The 25,227-nt window shown below is 38.3% G+C and overlaps 1 protein-coding gene across 1 annotated transcript in view; it reads right to left on the reverse strand.

Annotated features, from left to right (window-relative positions):
• Positions 1–909: 909 nt before the first annotated feature.
• Positions 910–25,227, reverse strand: part of CCDC80 (coiled-coil domain containing 80) — a gene marked incomplete at both ends in the record, with an annotated part of 36,311 nt that continues 11,993 nt past the window's right edge. Inside the window, 5 exons of the mRNA XM_080696268.1 lie at positions 910–1,256; positions 2,744–2,824; positions 6,341–6,444; positions 11,578–11,726; positions 13,306–13,442. Coding sequence (XP_080552394.1) covers positions 910–1,256; positions 2,744–2,824; positions 6,341–6,444; positions 11,578–11,726; positions 13,306–13,442 — 818 coding nt within the window. The remainder of the gene's footprint in view (positions 1,257–2,743; positions 2,825–6,340; positions 6,445–11,577; positions 11,727–13,305; positions 13,443–25,227) is intronic.

The raw sequence follows: 25,227 nt of genomic DNA on the forward strand, positions 1-25,227 counted from the left end.
CACAAAATAAACTTATATAAAGCAGACCTATTTTAAATATTTTTGACTAACATTTTAGAAAGTATAAGAAATGGGGGAATTTGGGGGTTTTCGGAAAAAACCTGAACTGTGAAGGCTTTGCCTTCAATTTGCCTCACAATGTGATGGAACTTTGCCCTCGCTAGAATTTAAATTCTTTGCCTGCCTTGTGCTTGATCTGTGGGCACATACTTGCTCTACAGAAATCATAGAGGCAGTGAATAGGCAGAAGAATTTAATATTTCCTAGCATTGTTTTTTTTTCTAGATTTGTCCTAAGAATTCATAGATTTCTGCAATAAAACTATGTCTTATTATAGTAAAGGCTTTATAATACTACTAGAGAACAGTTTGAATGTCTTTTTCTTATATATGAAAAAGTATTAAATTTTATTTACATGTGTTTTATTTATTTATATATACATATAAAATCTTATAAATGTATAAAAAAGAAAGTGCTAAGAAGTTTTGTATTCTATTTGTTCAGATATTTCCTGAAAACATATGTGCCATGATCTTCAATTTTCTTCAACAATTATAGTTTTCACTTACAAATTAATATGAAAAACAAGAATAGATATAAAAACTTATAGGATTTTGCATAACAATATCCATTATGTAAGAAAAAGGAAATAATATCCATTTTCAGTATCAATATTTAGCACCAGATCCCCTCCAGTTAGAGAAACAAGTTAATTCTTTTAAGTGTCTTCATGATATAAAGATCCAGTAACAACTCATGAGTAGGTGAAAGTTTGCTATTTATTTAATCTTGGACACTAAAAGAGGCAGAAAATGTAGACAATGTGGAAGAACTCCCCTATATAGTTGGCCACATGTGGCCTATCAGCTTCAGGAGAAACTGGCTGGGGCTAAGGTTACATACTTCTGTTCAGTAAGGGTATCCATGGTGGTAACTCTCATGATGACGGTAGTCATCCTGGTAACCATCCTGGTATCCTTGATGGTAACTGTGGTAACCATAGCCTGCATACTCATCTTCCGGGCAACGCATCCCTAGTGACTGCTGAATGGCCATCTCCTGTCTCCGCAGTTGCATCGAATCGATTAAATCATACACAATCACCATAGACCACATCGGAGAAGGATACCAAGATTTGACATTTCCATCTTTTCCAACTAGAAGCATGGAGAAATACTCTGGGCTCACTTGAAAATAGTTACGTAAGTCTTTCACCAGATGGGCTGGTATGTCTTCTCGCTCAACAGTGGAGCTCCCTAAAAGAGCATTAAAGTAATTGTTAGTGGATTAAGGAGACAGAGCTCATAAAAATATCAAAGTGAAAGGAAATGACTGTGAGCACAGAGGGAGACCCATGACCCTGTTTCCTTTAGCTCAGAATCCAATTAAAGTTTGCTGAATTTTTTCCCACTGGAAATTAAATATGGCTTGCTATTTAGCAACATAATTAGTGCAAAATTGTGGGCACTCATGTCTGTGTTGTAGGAACGTTACAAACTATAAAACCAGTCCTTTAATCCTTGCAAGACCAACTTCTATAAACTTTGTCACTAATAAAGATAATCATATTGTTTATGTTTCTAAGTTTATTTCCAGTTAGCTTAGTTACTTCTTTGCAATTATAATTTTTCTTTCCATGCTTTTGATAACAAAAAGCTTATTTTGTTGTCAGGGTAAAAAATACTAATTATGTTAATATCTGGATGAATATAGGCAAACTATTATGATGAGGGAAAAGGAAAGAGGAGAAAAGGGACTGATATTTTTTTTGGGGGGGTCCACTCTGGTACTGTGCCAGGTGTTTTACACATAGTTCATTTAAACAGCTTAGTCTTGGAAAGAAGCAATTTTCTTTCCAATTCTTTACGCTTTTATTGTATTTCCTTATCTATTGAAAAGGAATCAAATAGATATGACCTGTATACCTCATAAAATTAAATTAAATAGCATAAAAGAAAATGCTTCATAAACCTCAAATTCATTATATACCATAAAAATCATTATATTAATTAGGAAAATGAATACTTTTACTCTGAATAATTATTTTTAAAACAATATTCCACCAGGCATGGTGGCATATGCTGTAATCCCAGTACTGGGTAGGCTAAGATAGGAGGATCACAGGTTCAAAAATAGCCTCAGCAACATAGACTCTAAGCAACCTCATGAGACCCTGTTTCAAAGCAAAGATATAAAAGGGGCTGGGGTGCAGCTCAGAGGTAGAATGCCCCTGGGTTTAATCCCCAGTACCACAAACAACAACAACATTCATCCTTACATTCTACCCCTCCCCTCCGCACACTGTGTGTGTGCATGTGTCTTCTGTGTGTGTAAAGGGTCAATGGACTTTGTTAATTTTGCAGGTACAATCATTGCTTGCATATAGCTTAATATGATTTAATTAAATTCAACACTACTTCATCCAGTTTTAAAATAAAACATATGTCAAGTGTGGTGGCACATGCTTGTAATCCCAGTACTTGGGAGGCTGAGACAGGAGGATCACAGGTTTAAAGCCAGCTTCGCAACTTAGGCTCTCAGGAACCTATTCAGGAGACCCTGTTTCCAAATAAGAAATAAAATCAGGCTGGAGGTGTAGCTTGGAGGTAGAATGCCTCTGGATTCAATCTCCAGTACCCAAATAATAAACTAATAATAATAATAATAATAATAATAATAATAATAATAGCAACAACAACAACAACAACAACAACAATGGCAATAATAAAAACAATAAGATTACCATTAATCGGGAACAGTTCTAAAACTCCCCCAACTTCCTCTCCAACGCCCAAAAGCTTCAGAATAGTTATGTGGCGTAGACCTGAGAGGAAATAAAAAAAGAATGAAAGAAAAAGAAAGTCACAGAATTTTAAAAAAGGATTCTAAAATATTTTTTACTTCCAAGGACTTGGTATCTGGCCATTGCATAAAAATATAGAAACATAAGTAGAATAATCTATTTTTAATTTTTTTCATAAGGAAAACTAATACTTAGGGGAAAAAACCCAACTGAAGATATTAGAATTAACTATTTTCTTTTTGGTAGATTGAAATAGAAGAATCTGCTCTATTGAGTATTCAGTGAATACTGTCATTGTCACCATTAAATGCTCATTGAAACATTAAAATGTCTGAGATGATCTAAGCTCATTAGTGTTCTGAAAAAAAAGATAAGCCCCAGTTATAAAATTACAGCAGCTTTTACGGAGAACTTAGCTTTCAAAGAAAAGACTACAGACCCCATCCACTGTGATGGTTAAGAAACTAGTGATGGTTAAGGAACTCATTTTGCTTCCTTGCACAATACTGTGTTGGCTTCACTGGCAGGTTCTTGAAGCTCATTTAGAGGATCCAAGGAGGAAGCACAGGTAAGCAAAGCTTGTCTCCACATCCTCAGCTAAAGTTTCAGGGAAGAAGGGAGGATCATGCCGTGGTAGCTTGTTGGAATTCTTTTAAAGATGAAGGGCACATGAAAGGATTTAGGAGAAAGGAAAGAGAAAGACAAAGAAGTTGTTGAGTCCTCCTGTCAAGATTTCCCGGTTTCAGACCAATGCTAGGCTAATCAGGGTAATAGCTGAGAGGTAGTAATATTGTTGGTGGTGTTTATTGTTCAGGGGGAAAAAAATTATAAGTCGTTGTGGTAAGACTTGTTTAAGGAGGAGCTAAAATCAAGGAAAAATGCTATTCCATGATTTTTTTTTTCTTTTGAGTTTATCCTTTTCTCAGAGAGTGAGGATTTCTGCTCTGAATATTGGTGAATCATATTTCAAAAGAGAAGATCATGAATTTGATTACTCCTGGAAAACATGACTCATTCACATTTCCGTTATACTCCAAAAGGGTTTGATGTGGCACAGACTTTGTGTACCGAGATTTTAAATAAACACTTTCTCATAGCTGTTGCAAAGGCATCTTTAGAAAGATAGCAAACTATAATTTTACTTATATTCATTTTGTGGTTGGTCATTAACTGCTCTTAGAATTTCTGCCTTAAGTAGCACCATTGATGGCTATAAATTATTTAAAATATGCTTAAGATTACTGGCATAATCAAACCTTGTATATGCTGATATAAAATCTTAAATGATTAACCTTGATAGTAGTATAAGTAAAAGTTCATGAATTTTCTTATCATTTTGAGCTTGTTTTTTGCCTTCTTTTGAGCTAATTCACATCTTAACAATTAAAATGTACTCATGTATTATGTCATACCAAGGAACCAGGTCCTGATAATGCTTCACAAAACTTGTATACACCCCCTTTGTAAAAAAAATTAAGTAGCTTAGTAGAGTTGCACATGTCTGTAATCCTAGTAGTTGAGAGACTAAAACACAAGGATCACAGGTTCAAGGTCAGCATCAGAAATTTAGCGAGACCCTCAGAAACTTAATGAGACTCTGTTTCAACAAATAATAGGGCTAAGGGTATAGCTTAGAGGTAGAATGCACCGGGGTTCAATCCTGAGTATCACAGATAAATAAAATCGAGTAGCTTTATTACTAATAGATGAATCTTCCTTTAAAATATCAAAATAAAGCTGGGCATGGTGGCATATGGTATATATAATCCCAGCTACTGGGAAGGCTGAGGCAGGAGAATCATTGCAAGAATGAGGCCAGCCTAGGCAATTTATCAAGATCCTGTCACAAATAAAACTACAAGGGGCTGGGGAGGTAGCTCAGTGGTAGGGTGTTTGCCTAGCATAAATTAGGTCCTGGGTTTGATCCCTGTAGCTGCAAAAAAAAAAAAAAAAAAAAAAAGAATCATCATCAAAATAATGCGGATTCATCCGTGTTCTAATTGTAAACTTTTTCATATGTGGCTTATAGCTACTTCCTCTTTTTTCCTAGGTCCCCAAGGACTAAATACTCCCCCTCTGCAGATGCATCATTAATATGAGATGTCAGTTGTGACTTACACTTTTGAAATTGCCAATATATTTGTAGTTCAGCATTGAATTTAGTGCTAAGTTGTGTCATGTATTTTAGCATTTATATGGTTTATATGTTCATGTTCAAAATGATGAACTTTGCATCCACTACATAATGATCTTTAGTAAATAAAGTTATCTATTAGTTTTTTTTTTTTTTTTGGTGGTACTGGGGTTTCTGGAAGCCCTTCTACCTCCGGACTACACTCCCAGACCTATTTTTACATTTTTATTTGGAAACAGGGTCTCCTAAGCCAGCGCGCGTGGCTGGCTTCGAACCTGCGCAATCCTCCTGTCTCTGCCTCCCAAACGTGGGGATTACAAGCATGCGCCACCACGCCTGGCTTATCTATTAGTTTTTAAAATATTGGAAATTCACTACAACAAAATAAATAATAAACTATGTTTTTTTTAAACATGCTCAGCTTTAAAACAGGGTCTGTTTAGCAGATCTTGCTGTATTCTTGGTGCCTGTTATACATCAAAATCTTTTTAAAGACACAGATAGTGTTTAAGCTCCCAAGTCCATTCCTATTTTATAAAAGCGATTAAATCTAACCAAGCATGGTGACTCACATCTGTAATCGTGGTACTTCAGAGGCAGAGACAGGATTGCAGGTTTAAGGAGGTCAGTCTCACCTAAGTTTAGTGAGACCATAAGCAATTTAGAAAGACCCTGTTTCAAAATAAAAAATAAGAATGGCTGGACTATAGCTCAGAGGTAATGCCCCTGGGTTCAACCTCTATTACAAAAACAAATATCTGAGGAAGCACCCAGTGATGATACTTAACTACCCAATGACTTAGTGCCGAAGTATTACCTAAGTAAATGATGATAACTAAGTTTTATCATCTAGAGACATGTTAAAAAAAACAAACAGGAGACAAATAATAGAGATTACCAAAAGTAAAGCAGTAGATGTTTCCAAACATTTCAATGCAGAAGATAAAAAGGAAGAGTTTTTTTGGGGAAAAAAAAAATCTATAGTTGACTAAAGCTCCAGTCTGAAAACAACTTTATACTCAATATAATAGAGTATGTGTCTGGGCTGGTTGTGGTGGCACATGTCTATAATCACAGTATTTGGGAGGCTGAGACAGGAAGATCACAAGTTTAATGTCAACTTAGCAAAACCCTATTTCAAGATTAAAAAAATAAAATAAAAGGGCTGAGGATGAAGCTCAGTAGTAGAATACTCCTGGGTTCAACCCCCAGAACAACAACAACAACAACAATAATAACAAAAACAACAACAACAACACAACAACAACAATAAAGTCTGTGTCTGGGAATCGGCAGTCTGGGCTAGGGAATAGTTGGGTGATCTAAGCTTCTGTGTTCCATTTCAGAATTGACCAGAAAGAGTGTGCCATGGGAAAGCAGAAATGAGGTGGCTTCTCACTCACCAAAATTGCATGCCTGACCGCTGAGGGCAGAGAGCTGCTGTGAATAGGCCCAGTCTTCATCATTTGGAGCAGAGATCACCAGCAACCGCCTCCTCCATCGGAACCTGGAAAAGAAGCAGACAGCCACTGCTAATGCGTCAAATAACAGGGGCCAGCATAAGAGAGCGGAGCGACTTTGGCTATTGGATTTTTCCATGCCCAGAATAAAAATCACTGACCCAAAGAACTGTCCCAGGGCTCCTCAAATTTAGCTGCATGACCACATTCTTGTACTTTGTCCATTGTAACTTCATAGTCTGCCTACTTGGTGTTTGTATGAGGAGGTGTGGGTCTGTGGTCACTTTGCCTGATGAGGTCAGTTGGGGAAAGACAAAGTCCTCACATATGATGAAAACTGTCCAAAATCGTACTTTGAATCATAGCATCAGAAGTAAAGAATTCAGAAGAAAACTGAAGAGAACTCAAGTCCTAGTGGAGTTCCTTCAGGCCTTGAAGGGGGTTAGGAAGTGAATATATGAGCCAGGCGCAGTTGTACACACCTGGAATCCTAATATATGGGAGGCTGAGACAGAAGGATTGCAGGTTTGAGCCCAGCCTGAGCAACTTAAATAGTGAGGCCCTCCGCAACTTAGTGAGGCCTTCTTTAAAAAAAGAATAGGGCTGGGGGGTGTAGCTCAAAGGTAGAATGCCCCTGGCTTCCATCCCCAGTAACCCCCCCAAATGAAGTGAATATATGAGATGGGTGTGGAATTCTAGTACTTGAGAAGCTGAGAAAGAGAATTGCAGATTCAAGGCCAGCCTCAGCAATTTAGCAAGACCCTCAACAACTTAGTGGGACCTGTTTTAAAAGAAAAAAATAAAAAGGTCTCGTGTGTAGTTCTGGAGAAAGGATGCCTCTGGGTTCAATCCCCAGTACCAGGAAGAATAGACAGAAGAAAAGAAGGAAGGAAGGAAGGAAGGCCAGCCAAATTTTAAGTAGCTAATAGTGACAGAAATAAGGAAGATGGGAAAGTGTCAGCGACGGTTCCTAGGAAAACAAAACCCACGCACCTTTTTCAATGGCCAGTGATTCCTCCATTGTCAGATGCAAGTTCTAAATTTACCTTATTATCATTAATAAGAGCAACACAAAGTATCCCTATGAAATGGAAAGGTGCTAAACCTTGAGAATTTTAGAATATACAATAGTAAACTTGGTTTCTGCTCCTATAGCTCTGACATGGTAGGATAGTAGAACGAGCTTTTATCTTAAAGCTAGGAAACCCGAGCTCAAGTTTATCACTATGTTTGGGGTGTCCTTAATTAGGTCATTCAATTCATCTAAGTCTCAGTTTTTTCTTATCTCTCATTGAAAAATATCAGTATCTACATCAAAGGAGTGTTAAAAGAATTAAACTCTAAAACCTATCAATATTACGTATCACTATTACTTCTCCACATAATATGGATATCAGAGACCAAATCTTAATTTGCAGACTGATTATAAAACTTTGATCACTAACAGACTTGGGACATTATCCACCACAATGTGTGTGGAGCACATGTTTTAAAAGGGGCTCCATTAAAGGCAAAGAGGGGCCTAACTCCCAAAGCACACCTGGATGTGGCTCACTCATGGTGTGCAGCACACACGTGTAACTTTCAGAACACACTCTGGCATGGCACAAACCACAGAGGGTATCAGGGACAACACACAGGCATCAGGCACCAAGCGCAAAGCCCGGGCTTAATAGGCAATGAGCAGACCCAAATGTCTGACACAAGCTTAACAACCAAATGGAGTCCTTAGCAACATGAGGACCATAATTACCAGCACCTGAGACTGAAAACTTAGACCCAAACCAGAATCACCACTGACCTGGACCTGAGAATAACACCGTCTGCTGAGCTCTATGGTAAGTGGACTGCACAATCTGCTTCCCAGTTGTACTAATCTCCCTTTGTCCTAAAATATTGTATGAAATTTGCATGGAGTATTAAGAAATAAAGGCCCTGCCTTGGTCACATTGCAATAAACATTCTTAAAATGACTAAAATCGTGTTTTGGTTGTTTTATGTGATCAAAGTCTGCTAAGAACACAAAGTCACAGTATAACTTACTTAATCCTTATGTCAGAATATCACTTTATAGCTCACTTTCACAACACAATAATTGCCTTGCCAATTTTTCGGAGCCTTGTCAAGCCTCAGAAAGAGCGTGGCTATTTCTCCCATTTTGTAGAGGATAAAACGAGGTTTAAAAATATGAGTAACTTACATAACTAAGGTGGTACCAAAATATAGATTTTTCCAACTCCTGGTCCAGCGATTTCCCTAGTTCACCACACACAGAGACAATGTGGTTGGCTATTGTTGCCAGGGTCCCCAACAAGTTATGAAGATGGAGAGTAGATGTCCATCTGGCAACAGTATGGAATTGTTTCAAGTTCTACTTTTGCTGGAATCCTGCTTTCTGCCTCCTGTGCAGGCAACCACGGGGACTAAGAGCACTCAGTGAGCTGATTTTATTCACAGCTTCTCTCTCTGGGACCCTTCTAGCTTCTGAACAAACTTGAGAGTTTTCAACCCTAAAGAAAATGGTTTTGGGGGGGAGGCAGTGGTTTGGGTGAATGAGAGAAAGCAGTCTGATGAAACACAACCTCTGAATGGATGTCTGTTGTTAAGTCTTGCCAAGAATTGCTTGCTGTGACATTACATTTGCTTCCTTTGCTTGTTTTTCTTCAAAGGGAAAGAAAAACTAAAATCTCCACTGAGGATAAGGAGATGAATATGTTTGGCACTGGGGAAAAAAAGGAGTTTCAGAGACACTGTCTGAAGTTTCCTGGGACAAGGAACAGTGCTGGCTGTGGGGTCACAAACACGGTCTCCAGCACTTCCCTGCTTCCTTAGGAAGAGCGCCAGACCAGCACTGGTCCCCAGCCAGAATCCCAACCCGGCCAGGCCTCTGGCCTCACATGCTGCTGTACAGTGTCCCCAAGCAGGCTATTTTGGGTGAGATCTACTTTGGCATGTTGATCTAGAGACACTGCTGAATACAGTCCTGATTGAAGAGAGATGGGAACTGAGACTCCCTGTCCCAGACACAACCCAAGGAAGATTATTTCCCTCAGGTAACAGTTCCCTTTCCCACACACCTCCACATACAAGATCCCAGCTCAGGACATGGAAGGAAATTATCCCAACACTGGTAACTAGAGCTATGAATCTGGCCAAGATCTTTATTTTAAATAAATTGGGTTTTTTTTGTCACTTTATCTTTTCAGTAAATAGAAATCCTACAAGCTAAGCATGTGTTTGCTTCTCTTAATTGGAATTCCCAAATTAAAGTGCATTTGTCCACTCTTTGGGGCTTCTGTCACAGGAGACAGTAATTATAGCCTGAACTGAATGAGGATTGCTAACGACCAGACTGGCTTCAGGGTCTGGTCAACTGAAACCAGGCTGGGTAGACACAGCAACAACTCAGCAAATATGAAGGAAAATTCCCATGTGGATACTCGTTTATACATGGAACCATTTCTTTTCGCCTGGGTCTCAATTCTGAATTATTAACTAAATCTCTCTCACCTCTCCCTCAATGATGAAATTCTCTAAGAGGAGCTGAATAATTGACTGTGATACTACTAATAACTAGCTCTGAAATCCTGTGATTTGTAGAAGTCTTTTTCTTCATTTCAAACTTTAGGCCTCTGGGTCCAAAACTAAAAATAATTCATATATATTATGATATTGGTTATCAAACCCATGGAATATTCTATGTAAGAGCTACAAGGAAGCCTTTATTTATTTATTTATTTATTTATTTATTTATTTATTTTAAACAGGGCCTCTGTAAGTTGCTGAAGCTGGTCTCAGACCTTTCATCCTCCTGTCTCAGCCTCCCAAGTACTGAGATCACAGGTGTGTACCATCATACCTGGCTTCACATTATATTTTCAAAAGAAATGTAAGATAAGAAGGTAGACTTTAGGGGCCAAATTTTCCTGGGGCACTAACCATTCAGTTGACATTGGCTCAGGAATAAGAGAAAGTTGCTCATTTTCATTAGCTCCAGTTGTACTGTGAGGACAGTCACAGCATTTAGATCATGGGATTGTCCTGAGGATTGAACTAGGCAATAAAGGTGAGGTGCTTGGCACAGAGATGAGCACACAAAAAGTGATACAGCAACTTTGAAAAAGAGGCAGGGCTACTTATTACCATTATTTTCACTTTATGAAAAAGGCAGGTTAATTGAGAAGCATAGAGTCAACACAGCTAATAACTTGCAGACCCAGAACTTGGACGTGTGATGAATCCTATGTTCATTATACACCTTGATGTTACGTCCTAAGAGAGCCCAGCTTTCTGAATCTGTAGGGCTGGGGTTATTCTCTAATTACTTATATAAGTCTTGATTTTCTGACTCACGTGTGGAGAATGTGCTTGTGCAGACATGAGTAAAGATTCTGCCTAAGTGATCCATATTCAACGCCAAGCCTCCAGCAAATGTTGGCTTCATTTCTGAAAGCCTTCAGTCACACGGTACAGTTAGTTGGGGTGGTATTTTTATTGAGGTCTTTTTGAGTATATTTGTTGTGGGTGGATTCCTGCAGCTTTCTACTTACTAGCTTCCCAAAGTTCTAAAATTCTAAAAATAGAGTTTTTATCCAATATCAGGGTAGGAATAGAGCTGGGAAGAAAAAAACTTTTTTTTTTTTTTTACAGTGTAAGAAAGCTTCCCTCACTGGCACTGAGGTTGCTGTAAAAAAATTTTTTTAAAAATAAATAACATTCTCTGGATAATCAGGGATCTGAGTCAAGAAGGTTTCCCTTCTGAAGTCTTACTGGGGCTCTTGTATTCTGGAGTTGCAAAAAAGCAGAAAATCAAGCACAGGGCGCCAAATCCTTTTTGGAACTAAAGGAGCATAACACATGCCACATACAGAGCTCTCTAAATTCACTGAATAAATTAATCCTTGCAGTTCAGAATTCTATATTCTGTACCAAAAAAAAGGAGCAAAATAGAAAAGAACCTATCCCAAACAATGAAATCAATGTTCACACTTGGATCTGAACCCAGTCAGCCTTGCAGACAGAGCCACTTCCAACAGGAAGACTAAGCCCAGCGGCCAGGCCAGCGTGGAGGAGGGGCTCTTGGTAAACTCAGGCATGGCTCTGTGGGCGTTTTCATTAGCTCACTAATCACTAACAGCACCTCTATGCCCACCTCTTCCAGGACTGCAAAGGTGATGTACCTGGATAGGAAGTTCTCCAGGGACTGCTTCTTGTCCTCCTTGCAAGCAATGCCCTCCTTCTTCTGCTTCTCCATGTCTTTGATTCGGGACTGGAAAGTATCGATCAGATCAAACACAGACTTCATTGCTATGGGCACCTCATAGTATTGCTGTTTAGAAAAGAATAGAATACATGCACTGTGTAAGTATATTTCTTCTCTCTGCTCAATGGTTAAAGAATCGGAGAACTCAAGAAGAGCCAAGGAAATGTTTTAAATCAGAGTCTGGAGAGTTCATTGGCATATTAACAGTCTCCTGCAATAATACCCTCTGCTGATGTTTTGAGGTTCAGAGTCCAGGAAGCAACCACCACTTTTTTTAAGTAATTGTTAACCTTTTATTGGAATGGGTCCATACCAGTCTCCCATACAAATCCCAGATTTACTTCCATACTGTTGAGACTGAGCTGATTTCTGTTCATTACACGGCAGAGAAATGAGAAGCACTGTACCTATCACAGGAACCCAAATGAAATGACATGGTAGAATATGTGAACTTGTTTCCTACGAAGGCCCACTCTGAGGCCCAGGGACTGTTCTGAGCAACTATCACTTAATATTAGGTCACACATGTTTGCTTACAAATTCTCTGAAACAAATTGGGATCCAACATGAAGACAATGAAATTCGGTTTCTTGGATCATAGCTCTCTAGACTCATAAAAGCAACCCAAGACGAGAAGCAACCCGAGATGGATTTGGGGGCTGGCTGAGCACAGCCTGCATAAGTCAGAGAGGGTAGCCAGGACATGGCTTAGAGCTGTGCACCCAGAAGAAATTCACCTTAAAGATCACCTGGTTCAATCTCTCACATTAGAGATGCAGCAACACATGTACAGAATGAATTAATGAAGTAATCTCTCCTTGGATCCAGAAATATACTGCAAATCAAGTCAGCCATTCTGATAGCCCAAACAGTCGACTTTCCCTAAAGATCCTCATATAAGCATGGAAACAGTCGGTATACTAGACTAACAAGAGAGTGGGCTCTAGAGCCGGCCTCTTGCGTATCAAGTACAACATTAACTGGGTAAACTTGAACAAGTTATTTATCCATCCTGGGTTTGGTATATTTTCTCTGTAAAACAAAAATAATGCTAGTATTTGTCTTGGAAGTTGGAGATAAGGACTGTAAAAGATGGAGCAGTGTGCCTGGCATGAGAAAAGCACTCAATAAAGTTGACTATTTGGTTATCATTACTATGCTTACATAGCCCAGTTTTTCATGGCTCAAAAACTTTGTGCATAAGCACAGGAAAAAAAGTGTGAAACCCTATAGTCTTGTCCATTTTAAATCAGGAGGTAAACTTCCAAGCCTTTCCAAAAGAGGTCTGTGTTAAAAATGGGTTTCTTGAAGGCAGAAACCACTCTTCACCTCTTATCCCCAGGGCTTGGAACACCACAGCTATTCAACAAGTGTCTGATGAATACACAACATTGATGTTAGAGAACTTAGTCTGAGTCAAGGAGCCTGGCCATCGGAGGTCACTCCAACCTGGCCTTTTAAGAAAGAACATTTCTGAATGCAAATTCATGGGACAACTTGAAATATTTGGGTCATTTAAAAACTCTTCCACCTAAGAAATAATTTGTGCTTACTCATATATCTAATAGACTCACTGAGGGGGAAAAAAAAGCATAGTTGCTATTGTAAGCAATGGTACCACATCACCCACTACAGGAACCTCTACCTTGACTTTCAGATCCACATCTGTCAGCACCATGAAGAAGTCGTTATAGGTCATTCCATACTCTTTCCTCAGCTCGCTGATGAGATGCTGGTCTACCAGGTCTTCATCATCCACCACGCGCATAGGTTTCTCATTGTCTGAAGGCAAATGAAATGTGAGTAAATGTGGTGCAGAGAGCGGGAAGTGGAGGCTCTGGCCTCCAGCGGGCTCTAATCAGCCCAGCTTTCTGTGAGTGAAGGTTCCAGAGTAAATTTAATAAATATAGAAACAAGCAAGTAAGTAAATAAAGTAGTTTTGAAAGCCACTTCTCTAAAGATCCTGATGGTCACATTTCTGCCCATCCTGTTTATAATGGATGAATCAGAAGGGAAAAGTAAGGGTGGAGGCGGCTGAGTCATCCCAGGAGACAGCTACTCACTACTCCCTCGTGAGTACTCAGGGAAGGCGCCTTCCCCCTAACTCGCCAGCAAAGTTGAGCCACATGCTTTAGTTTAGTTGTGCTTCCATTAAACATGATTCTGAATCTGAAACCTGTGTCTGTTCCTCACACTTGTAATCCCAGTACTTGGGAGGCTGAGATAGGATGATCACAGTTTTAAGGAGCCTCAGCAACTTAATGGGGCCCTCAGCAACATTGTGCGACCCTGTTTCAAAATAAAAAATAAAAGACAAGCATAGTGGTGCACGCTTGTAATCCCAGTGCTTTGGAGGCGGAGACAGGAGGATCGCACAGGTTTGAAGCCAGCCTCAGCTACTTAGTGAGGCTCTCAACAACTTAGTGAGACCCTGTTTCCAAATAAAGTATAAAATAGGTCTGGGAGTGTAGCTGGAGGTAGAAAAGCCCCTGGGTTCCACCCCCAGTACCACGAAAATAAATAAATAAATAAATAAATAAATAAATAAATAAATAAAATTAGGCTGGATATATACTCAGAGATAGAATGCCACTAAGTTCAATCCCCAGTGACACACACACACACACACACACACACACACACACACACACACACAGAAAAATATCAACTCTGGGATTCAGTGAACATGTTATATTTATAGAAAAAAAAAGTCTATGCTACAACCTAGTTTTAGGTTCCTATGGACTCTAAAAAAAGTCAAGCTTTTCATAATACAAATAAGTTTCACAACATGAAAATCAAGGTAACTGTGGCTTTACGTGTTAAATTGTGTGTCTGGAAATCATTTTAACATTTCCAAGGACAGACAGCTCTACAGATCATTCCCAATTTATCACGGTTCAACTTAACATTTTTCCAACTTTATGGCAGTGTTAAAATGATACACAGTTAGTAGAAACCATACTTTGAATTTTGATTTTTGGTCTTTTCTCAGTACTCATTCAAGATGCTAGACAGCAGCAGCAAGCTCCTGCTCCCCAGCCACACAGCTGTGAGGTAAGTATTGCTAGTCTATGGGGTATGATGTCACTGAGCTGTTCATCATAGCATAGCTTATTGATAGGGAAGATTTATAAAGTGCATTTTTTGCAAAGCTGAAATAGAAGGGTAGGAGAGGAAGAAGGCTGAGGTTGATTAATAAAGGAGCTACATTCTAATATGTGTAAAAGTATGAATGTAGCATGGTCAACCTGGACACTCATTGTGGGGAGGGGAGGGGAAATGGGGGTGGGCACCAAGCACTATCTGAATGTATGCCATTTTCAATATGATCCATGTAGAAATAAAAAATATAAAAAATTGTGCATGGTCAATGGAATTTTACTCAGTCATAAAGAAGAACAAAATTACATCATTTACAAGGAAATGGATGGAACTGGAGAACATTATGCTAAGTGAGATTAGTCAATCAAAAAAAAAAAAAAGAAATCGATGCTTTCCCTAATATGTAGAATCTAGAAAGAAAAAGGGTCATAGGGGGAATTCTGGACAAAGAAGGAGAAACTATAGATGAGCAAATAATGTGACCTAACTGAGGGGATGGGAGGGGGAAAGAGAAAAATTCCCTAATATACATTCATAAGCATATCAAAGTCAATCACTAAGCTGAACATGAGAAGGAGGGAGGGGGAGGGAATAGGGAGGGAGTTGGGGAAGGGCTAAATGAGCGATGTGTGCATGTATGCCTCTACCATCTTGTACCTCATTAAGATGTATGACTACAGTGCACCAATAAACATTTTTTTTTTTTTTGGTGGTACTGGGGTTCCTGGAAGCCCTCCTTCCTCCGGGCTACACTCCCAGACCTATTTTATATTTTTGAAACAGGGTCTCTTACGCCAGCACGGCTGGCTTCGAACCTGCGCGATCCTCCTGTCTCCGCCTCCCAAGCGTGGGGATTACAAGCGTGTGCCACCACGCCCGGCTAAACATTTTTTTTTAATTGTGCATGGTGATACATACTTGTAATCCTAGTACTTGGGAGGCTGAGACAGGAGGATCACAGGTTTGAGGTTAGTCTTGGCAACTAAGTAAGACCCCACTTTAAAATACAAAATAAAAATAGGTCTGGGGTGGTGGCTTAGATAAAATGCCCCTGAATTCAACCCCTAGTACTAAAAGGAAAAAAAGAAAAAGAAAAAGAAAAAAAACTGTTAGATTTATGTTGTGTCTTTGTTGTTTATGTGTAGTATGCATATAGTATGTCTTGTTGAGTGTAAAAAGCAAGTTTTAGAATAAAATACATAATACGGCTTGGTTCTAGGTTAAAAAGAAATAAAGCAAAAGAATACAGTCACATGGAAATATACTTAGCCAAGAGGCCCAGAAGAATACACAGCCAATGACTACAGCTACATCTAGGAAGTGAAATGGGAGTAAAGAGAATTGAGGTGGAAACTTTTGTTTACTCTGCATGTTGATGTTATTAAAATTTGAATAAAACCAGGCATGGTGGCACACACATGTAATCCCAGTACTTGGAGGCTGAGACAGGAAGATTGCAGGTTCTCAGCCAGTCTCAGCTACTTAATGAGGCCCTCTACAACATAGACTCTGTTTCAAAATAAAGAATAAAAAATAGGGCTGGGGTTTTGCTCAGGGGTAGACTGCCCCTGGGTTCTATTTCCAAGATCACACACACACGCGCACACACACACAAACACACACACACACACACACACACACGGAATAAATACCATATTTTACTTTGTGAACATTAACAAAGAAAACCATTGAAACTAATTTCTTAAATGTTCTAATAATTGATATTTTCATTCTACTGCTTTCCAAAGCCAATTTTATGTTGCATCTAAGAATTACAATTTAAAATTTTGAACATTCAATTTTGCTTTTGTTCAAAAGTATCACTAATGTCCTGAGTCGATCTGTGCTGGGCGCTACATTCAGAGATTAGTAGCTTGGACAGAATACACGTTCCTAATTAGACCATTAGCACTTAACAAAGTCACAAAAACCACTAAATGCCTGAGATGGAAGTCCTCATTAGAGATTGAAGTAGAAATTTAAAAGGGACCAGTTCTTCATCCTTCTCTATAAAGTATTTATATGCTCCTAGTTCAGCTAAAACTATTCACAGATCCAAGTCCATTTGGTCAGATTTGGACCTGAGATAATTGGGAAAAATGGCCCGGGAGGATGAAACCTTGTGTGCTTAAGGATGGGCCCCAGAAGTGGGATGTTTGCCCAGCTGCTCATTCTTTAAGATCTCCAACCCCAAACGTCAGCAGTCACATTCAGATGGTAGTAAATTTTTTCATGCATTTCCCTTTTCCTGACTGAGTATGGGCAGCAACAACACTGCAGAAAACTGAGCTTCAATTCTAAGCTACTAAACAACCATGTGCTGGGTATTATGTTCAAGGCTTCCACCTGCAGCTGCTTCTTCTTGTCAGCCGTGGTCTCCTCTGCACATCCTCTCTTCCCTAAGTTCCAGTCATTCCACCAGCACCACATCAGCCTCTCTCATTGCTTCCCAAGTTTCCCCTCTCCTCTAGAGGCTGTCTACTTTCACTGCGACCACCTGGAGCATCTGTTAAAATCACGGTCTTTGGCTCCAGAACAACAGACTTAGAATCATTGGGCTTGAGGCCCAGGTATCTTCATTTTAACAAGTTTTCTGGCTGGTTATTATGAATGCTAAGGACAGAGACCTATTGTCTCAGAGGATGGATAAAATCTGAATTCTTGTTATGGCAAACAGGACCACTAATGATAGGGATTTGGTTAATCTTAGCTATTAACTCTTCCTTCATACATTGTGCTCCAGCCCTCTGTTTTAAGTTGCTAGAAACATGCCCTCTCTTCTCGGGATGTGATCCCAACCTTTGTCCACAGGTACCCCTAATTACCTGTGCAACCTGTCTTTCCCTCATCTATGCCACTACACCTGGCTAGGAAAACTCTCTTCTAAGAAGGCTAACATATGAAGAAAGAGGGTAGTAAGAGACCAAGAAGATGAGCATGGCCAAGCATGATGACACATACCTATAATCCTTGGAAGACTGAGGCAGGAGGTTCTCTGGTTTGAGGCCAGCCTCAGCAACTTAACAAAACCCTTAGCAACAGTTGAACCCTGTTTCCAAATAAAAAAATAAAAAGAGCTGGGGCTATAGCTCAGAGTTAAAGTGTCCCTGGGTTTGATCTCCAGTAAAAAAAAAAAAAAAAAAAAAAAAAAGAACAACTTTAGGTTTATGTAGAAAACCCACCAGAGCCGGGCGTGGTGGCACACACTTGTAATCCCCTTGGTTGGGAGGCGGAGACAGAAGGATCCTGCAGGTTCGAAGCCAGCTGCGTTGGCTTAAGAGACCCTGTTTCCAAATAAAAAAGTATAAAAATAGGTCTGGGAGTGTAGTCTGGAAGTAGAAGGGATTCCAGGCACTGCAGTACCACCAAAAAAAAAAAAAAAAAAAAAAGAAAAAGAAAAGAAAACCTGCCAGAAAAGCCAAATATTTTTCTTTGGTCTTATAAGCCTCTAGCATAACCATATTTGAGAAACAGTTTCACATCTATTTATTTTCTAAATTTGAGTTTCATGTAATATATACTATATTACATGAAATATATTACATGTAATATATATATATACACACACACACACACACACACACACACACAATGTATGTATCTACATATATTATATGTATATATATGTATTTGGGATTGAACTCAAAGCCACTCCACCTCTGGGCTATACTCCCAGCCTTCTTTGTTTGTTTGATTTTTCAGTTTGAAACAGTATCTCAATACATTGTTGAGGCTGGCCTTGAACCTGTGATCCTCCTGTTTCAGCCTTTAAAGTACTAGCATTATAGACATGTGCCGCCATGCCCAGCTAGTAGAGATTTTAAATGAAAGATATTTGTAAGACATTTAAAATATAATTAATCCATTCAAAAAGACCATGTAATCCCCAAATCTCTTCTTTAGACTCTGGACAAATCTGGAGGCATACTTGACCAGCATAGCTATTTTGAGTCTAAAGAATAGTCCCTAGATGGCTAAGCAGTGCGTAGGGTGCTATTTATTTAGGATGATCTTGACCTACAACTATAGAGTCTACTTTCTTTTGACTGGAAACATAGATTTAAATGGCAATTGATTTGCTTGTCATTCTATGAGTGGGTCATTTTCCTATTGGCCACTGAACTGATAAATAGGACTAACTTAGCCATTCTTCATCAAGCTGTTACACTTGCTTGGGCTCCAGATAGAGCAACTTGTCCTATCAAAGAAAAATGGGTCCTGTCCAGGAGTTAGTCTGTCCTATAGATTGATTCCAGCAAACTTAAAAAGTTATTTAAATTTATCTGAAAACATATTCAGAAATCTTTAGTGTCTATTCACATGGTTTTCTAAATGAAGTTAAAATCCCCTGTCCTGATGTTTGAAATCTTCTGAAATCAGATGCCACACCGCACATTTCTAGCTGTTTGTTTTCTCTCCCACATCCAACCTTCTGTTCTAGATCAAACCTAGTTGCAAATCAGAATCAACTGAGCAACATTTTGAAAATATAGATTTCTAGACCCTACCCCTAAACGAATGAGTCGTTGGAGTGGGCAGGGAGCTGGGAGTCTGAATTTTTGTTTTAATTTGTATAGAGTATCTGCACATTGAGATGAAAAAGAACAACAATCCAATAGAAAAAAATGGGCAAAGGACACTCGCATAAAAGGAAGTATAAATGTTCCTTAAATGTATAAAAAGATGTTCAACCACACTCATGAAAGAGAAAAGCATACCAATACTACTCTCTACTGGTAACATTTTTCAGGTACCACACTGGCTAAAAATCCAGCACTTTGATCACATGCTCTAGTTGAAAAGGTTTAGGGAAATGATAAGTTTATAATGGTTGATGGAATTGTAAAATGATATAATTTATGGAAAAATCTGGCAGTATTCACCAAAAGCAGTGGCAAAATGGATTAAAAACCAGAATCCATCCATCTGCTGCTTACAAGAAACACACTTTACAAGTAAAGATAGTAACAAACTCAAGGTAAAGGGCTGGAGCAAGGTAATTCATGTTAAGTAGCCATCCTAACAAATGTGAAGTGCTATTTCACTATAGTTTTTATTTGTATTTCCTTAATCATTAGTTATATTATGATAATGATGAGTGATATTCATGTGTTTACTGGTCATATAAAAATCTTTGGAGATTCATTATCTATTTTAGTCTTTTAACTATTTCTAAATTGTGTTTGCTTTTATTGTTGATAAGTTTTAGGATTTATTTTTGGAATATTAATATACCTTCAGATATAGCATTTGGAAATATTTTATCAGTACCTTTTGGTTATGTTTACATTGTCTTTGGATGTACAATTTTTTATTTTTTATGAAGTTTGTTTATTCTTTTGTTGCCTGTGTCTTTGAAATCATATCCAAGAAATCACTGCCAATTTCAATGTTGTGAAGTGTTATGATCCAGGTTTTCTTCTAAAAGTTTATAGTATTAAGATTTACATTTAGGTCTTTTATTTATTTTGAGTTACTATTTGTATATGGTGTTAGATAAGGGTCCAATTTTATTCTTTTTCATGTAATTATTATTTTTCAACAAAATTTAGTGAAAAGATTATTATTTCCTTCACCAAATGTTCTTGGAAACCTTGTCAAAAATAACTTGACCATATATGGAAGAATTTATTTCTAGGCTTTTTATTTTACTCCACTGGTTTATATATCTGCCTTTATAGCAGTATTACACTGTCTCGATTATTGTAGCTTTATAAGGTTTGAAATCAGAAAATGTACATCTTCTAGATGTGTTCTTTTATGAGATTTTTTTGGGTATTTAGAGTTCATATTTCATGTTAGGATAGATTTTTTCTGAAAAGAAAATAAATGTATGATAGCTTCACCTTTAAAAAAAAGAAAAAATATCCTCTGGTAAGAAAAAAAACAAGAAAGAAATATTGAAATGTTATCTCTAAGTGATCAAAAGTTTGATATCAGACAAATGAATCTGTTATGTGAGATTATCATTGTTAATTTTGGATGAATTGCTATAATATTAAAAATAAAAAAAGAAACAAGTTTCAGCAAAAAAAAAGGGGGGGCTGGGGATACATTTCAGTGTTAGAGCACTCCTGGGTTCAGTCTCCAGAACCCAAAAATAAAATAATCAAATGGCAAAAAAAATAGAAATAAAAGATTAAAAAATAGGGCTGGGGGTGTAGCTCGGAGGTCAAACACCCCTGGGTTCCATCCCCAGTACTTAAAAAAAAATTAGAAAATCAAAACTGCTATAACTCTAAGAAGAAAATTCCCTAATATTCCCTAATGTACATGAGGTACATTCACAAACATATCAAAGCCAATCACTAAGCCAAACATGAGAAGGATGGAGGGGGAGGGAATGAGGTGGGAACTGGGGAAGGGCTAAATGAGTGCTGTGTGCATGTATGCCTCTACCATCTTGTACCTCATTTAAAATGTATGACTGCAATGCACCAATAAAAAATTAAAAAATAAAAATATAAAAAGTTAAATAAAAACAAAACTACCCTGGTAGGGTTATCACCTACCCCTAACAAGTTACTCATTAAATTAACCCAGTCTTCAAATTCTCTGATGACTGCAACTGGAATTGCTTATCCCTCCACCACATTCTTCAAACACCTGTTTCGTACATTTGACCAAGGCACTTCCCCCCTTCATTGTCAGGGTCCATCTTGACTCTGATGCACTAACATCTGAGACAGGAAAGGTGGCAGAAGAGGATAAATGAGCAAATTGGGAGACAGATTTTCTAGTCTTTGGGACACAGAATAATTGAAAATCAGTCTGGATAAACTCAAGGGTGGATACTCGGCCAGTGTATGGTAATCTCTGTACTCACCCAGTCTCTCTTCCTGCTGAGGCTGGCAGGATCTAGAGAAGGCAGCAGCCAGCCCTGTCATCATTGATAAAAGCTGGGGCCAAAGGTCAATTTTCAGGACTGTCTGAGAGAGGAAGCTGCACTTTGGGATTGTTCTAGATCCTGCTGGCTACAAGGCTTCTCCATAAAGAACTCTCTTCAAGAGAATTAAATGCAGAGACTATTTTAAGCTGGAATGCATTCTTATTTATACAAGTTTTTGTTTAAAATTTCACCTATGAATTCCTGACCCATATAAGTAAGAAATCAATACTTTGTTTCTTGTTATAATATTCTACTGCCATCAACTTTCCCATCACTTTTAAAAATAATCACCCTTAAAATTTCCTCCCTTCAAAAGAAGCTATCAAAATTTTTCTTTGTTCATAAAATATACTGTGCTTCTAGATTTTAAAATTTAGTGATCAGCCAGGTGTGGTGGCGCACTCTTGTAATCCCCGCGCTTGGGAGGCAGAGACAGGAGGATCGCGCTGGTTCGAAGTCAGCCTCACTCGCTTAAGAGACCCTGTTTCCAAATAAAAATATAAAAATAGGTCTGGGAGTGTAGCCCGGAGGTAGAAGGGTTTCCAAGAACCCCAGTACCACCAAAAAATAAAAAAATAATGATCAACTACCAGTGCCAAAATATTTTTCATTTCTCTATTTTGCTAGAAAAAATCCTTTGCTTGCTATGTCCCTCCTCTCCAGTTTCATTCTTTAATAAAGTACTATTTGGCAGCATCTTCTTTCCACCTGACAAAATGTATCTATGGTCTGTCTACCTATCATATACATATATATCCCCATCCCAGACTGAGAGTTTTCCACTAATAATAAAGTATGCCTTCATACATTTGGCCATTTTAAGCTCTCAAGCATAATATACTGCACTCTGACAAAGCCAGAGAGGCATTGGAACTGGTTCAAGCATAGATAACTTTCTTCAGGCTAATGCCTGAAACTTTTAGCTAAGTTTCCTGATATTGGTAGGTTCACTATCAATCATCTAAATAAAGATGGACCAGCTGGCAAGCATGGCCCACACTGTAGTTGAGTGCAGGCATCTGCTTGCAAAGCTCAGTGAAAGTATGAAAAAGGAGGGACTGCTTGATTTATTTCTAAGGGAAAGTAAAGCCATCAGATAGATTTCCAGCTGAAAACTGGACAAGGCTGAGGTTTGGTTCACTGAGACCATGGTTCATGCCAATTCTTATTTTCCCATAGCTGATTCCCAGTCTTGGCTGAAAGTGCTGTAGACTTTCCCATAAGGGTAACCTGGGACACAGCACAAGGAGAGAAAGATCTTCCAGGAACTAGGCAAGGAACAAAATAAAGCCCCTGCCCACCCGGAATCAGGTCCAGACTGCCATTCAGCGAGACAAATACCCAAATCACAATACCTGAGTTCCAATTAAGCAGAAAAGAAAACCTCAGCCTCCCGCTCCCCCCACCATTCATATTCAATTTAGGTATGTAGAAAACAGCAGATTTATACTAAAAATTTTGCCACAGCAACACCAGATGCTTATACAAGGACCACAGAGGCCGAGGTAGACACTATGATGACATTTCCAAAGTTCTCTGAAATAAGGAATGGAAATACTTTGTCAAAGACTTGGTGGGTAGCACATTGGACCTTGGGAACACTTGGTTGGAGACTTTCTTTGCCAGCCATCACCAGTCTCTGTATTGGATGGAATACCTACTTCCTCTCTGGAATGTCTGGAGTATAATTAAGTCCACTGGCTCACACTACAGTGTGAACTTTAGGAAACAAATGTTTGAAGACCTGTTAACCACTAAATATGTGGCCTTATAGTATTGGTCTTTTGGGCTTCATTTTTATCACTAAAAGTGGTAATGCAGTCTGACCTAGAAGAGCAGTTTTGAGGATTCACATGATAATATTTTATAATTAGCAGGCTGTAATTATAATTATCTTGCAATTATAATTATCTTGCAATTATCTTGCAATTCTACTCTAGTGAAACTGTGGCAGCTCATTGGTTTCCAGATAACTACAGACCAATGGTAGTAATGATGGTGGCCACAATAATAGTGCTAATTACTAGACAAGTGTTTGTATACATTATCTTAGTTTATCCTCAGGATAGCCTGTAAAGTAGGGGCTTCTTCTAAGCTAGGACTTAAGAGGTAATTTGCTCACAGTCACATAAAAAATAAATTAAGACTCTGGATTTGATCTTTTTTTTTAAATCTCCAAAACTACTTTTTTGTGTCTTTTGCTTGTATAATTATTGTTGTTGGTGTTGCTTTAATTAAGGTCAATCTTTGATTTGGTTCTTTTCAAATATATTCACACAGCACAGAGATACATGTCCACAAGTCAATCACTAATGCACAAAGATTTATGATGGGACATTGGATAGGATAATGTTTACTTGTTCTTTACCCATCTCAGGGGAAAGTAAGCTAAAAAGAGTAGATAAAGCATAACTGAAAAGGAATACCTGTGGTCTGTGGCCATAGCACCCTGAACACACCCTATCTTGTCTAAAAGTTAATACTTGTGTAAATTCTAGAAATCCTATTTGACATTGTCTACAGTTAACAATGCTACATTTTGTACTTAAAAATTCTAAAGGGTAGCTCCTTTTTGAATAAAATAAATAAACAAAAATATTTAATGTTGAAGACCAGAGCGTATTCAAAACAAGTTGACATAATTATGACATAGTTTTGACATAATTATGACTGAGTGATATATCGTCATTTTTACCAAGATCACATGCCAGAAAGATCTGCAAGATAATGTGTTCTATAGATTGATTTTCAATGTTAATTAATAGGGCAACATTTTTATATTATTTCAGATGTTTTCAGATTAAATATATTTTATATGAAAAAGATGAAAAATCTATGTAATGAAACATGAAGAATTACTCTGAGGGATTTTCATTGTAGTTAAACAGCAATGGCAGAAAAAGTAGAAAATTAATGTAAAAAGCTTTTTTAAAATAAAGTTTTAGACATATAATAATTATAAAAGAAACTGGATGAGTCAGATTTTGGTCTTCTGACTGGGAAGCTTATAACTAATCACATAAGTCATGTAACATTCCCCTGAGAACTGAAGTAAGTTAGAGCTTAGCTACCCAAAGCTGAGCTCTGCACCTCATGAATCTCACACTCATCATTAATATGAAAAATTGTGAAAATTCTACATTCAGCCAAATTCTTCTGTTTCCAAAAGGACTTGGGCACAGTTCAGTCTGAATTTTTGGTGGCTTTTCATTTAGCTTAACTGTTTGCTCTCAACTCTGGTTAATTCCTTCCTCAGGCTTGCCAGACTCAAGTGCTTCCAGGGGTCTGGCAGGTCCCCATCTACGGTGAGTCACCTACACATAGAGCCTGTAGGCAGATCAGATGGACCGGTCATAGGCAAGAAGTCTCAGGCTGCAGAAAGGTCTCAAGACCCGATTCTCCTTCTTACTATATTACTTTTCTCATTTTTCTCCACCTTCCTGACTTTGAGATAGTAATAGTGTTTCCCTCCCTCCCTTCCTCCCTTCCTTCCTTCCTTCCTTCCTTCCTTCCTTCCTTCCTTCTTTTTTTCTATATTGATCCCAGGGCCATTCTACTTCTGAGCTACAGTCC

Source organism: Muscardinus avellanarius (genome assembly GCF_963383645.1).
Source record: "Muscardinus avellanarius genome assembly, chromosome: 5".
NCBI classification, from domain to species: domain Eukaryota; kingdom Metazoa; phylum Chordata; class Mammalia; order Rodentia; family Gliridae; genus Muscardinus; species Muscardinus avellanarius.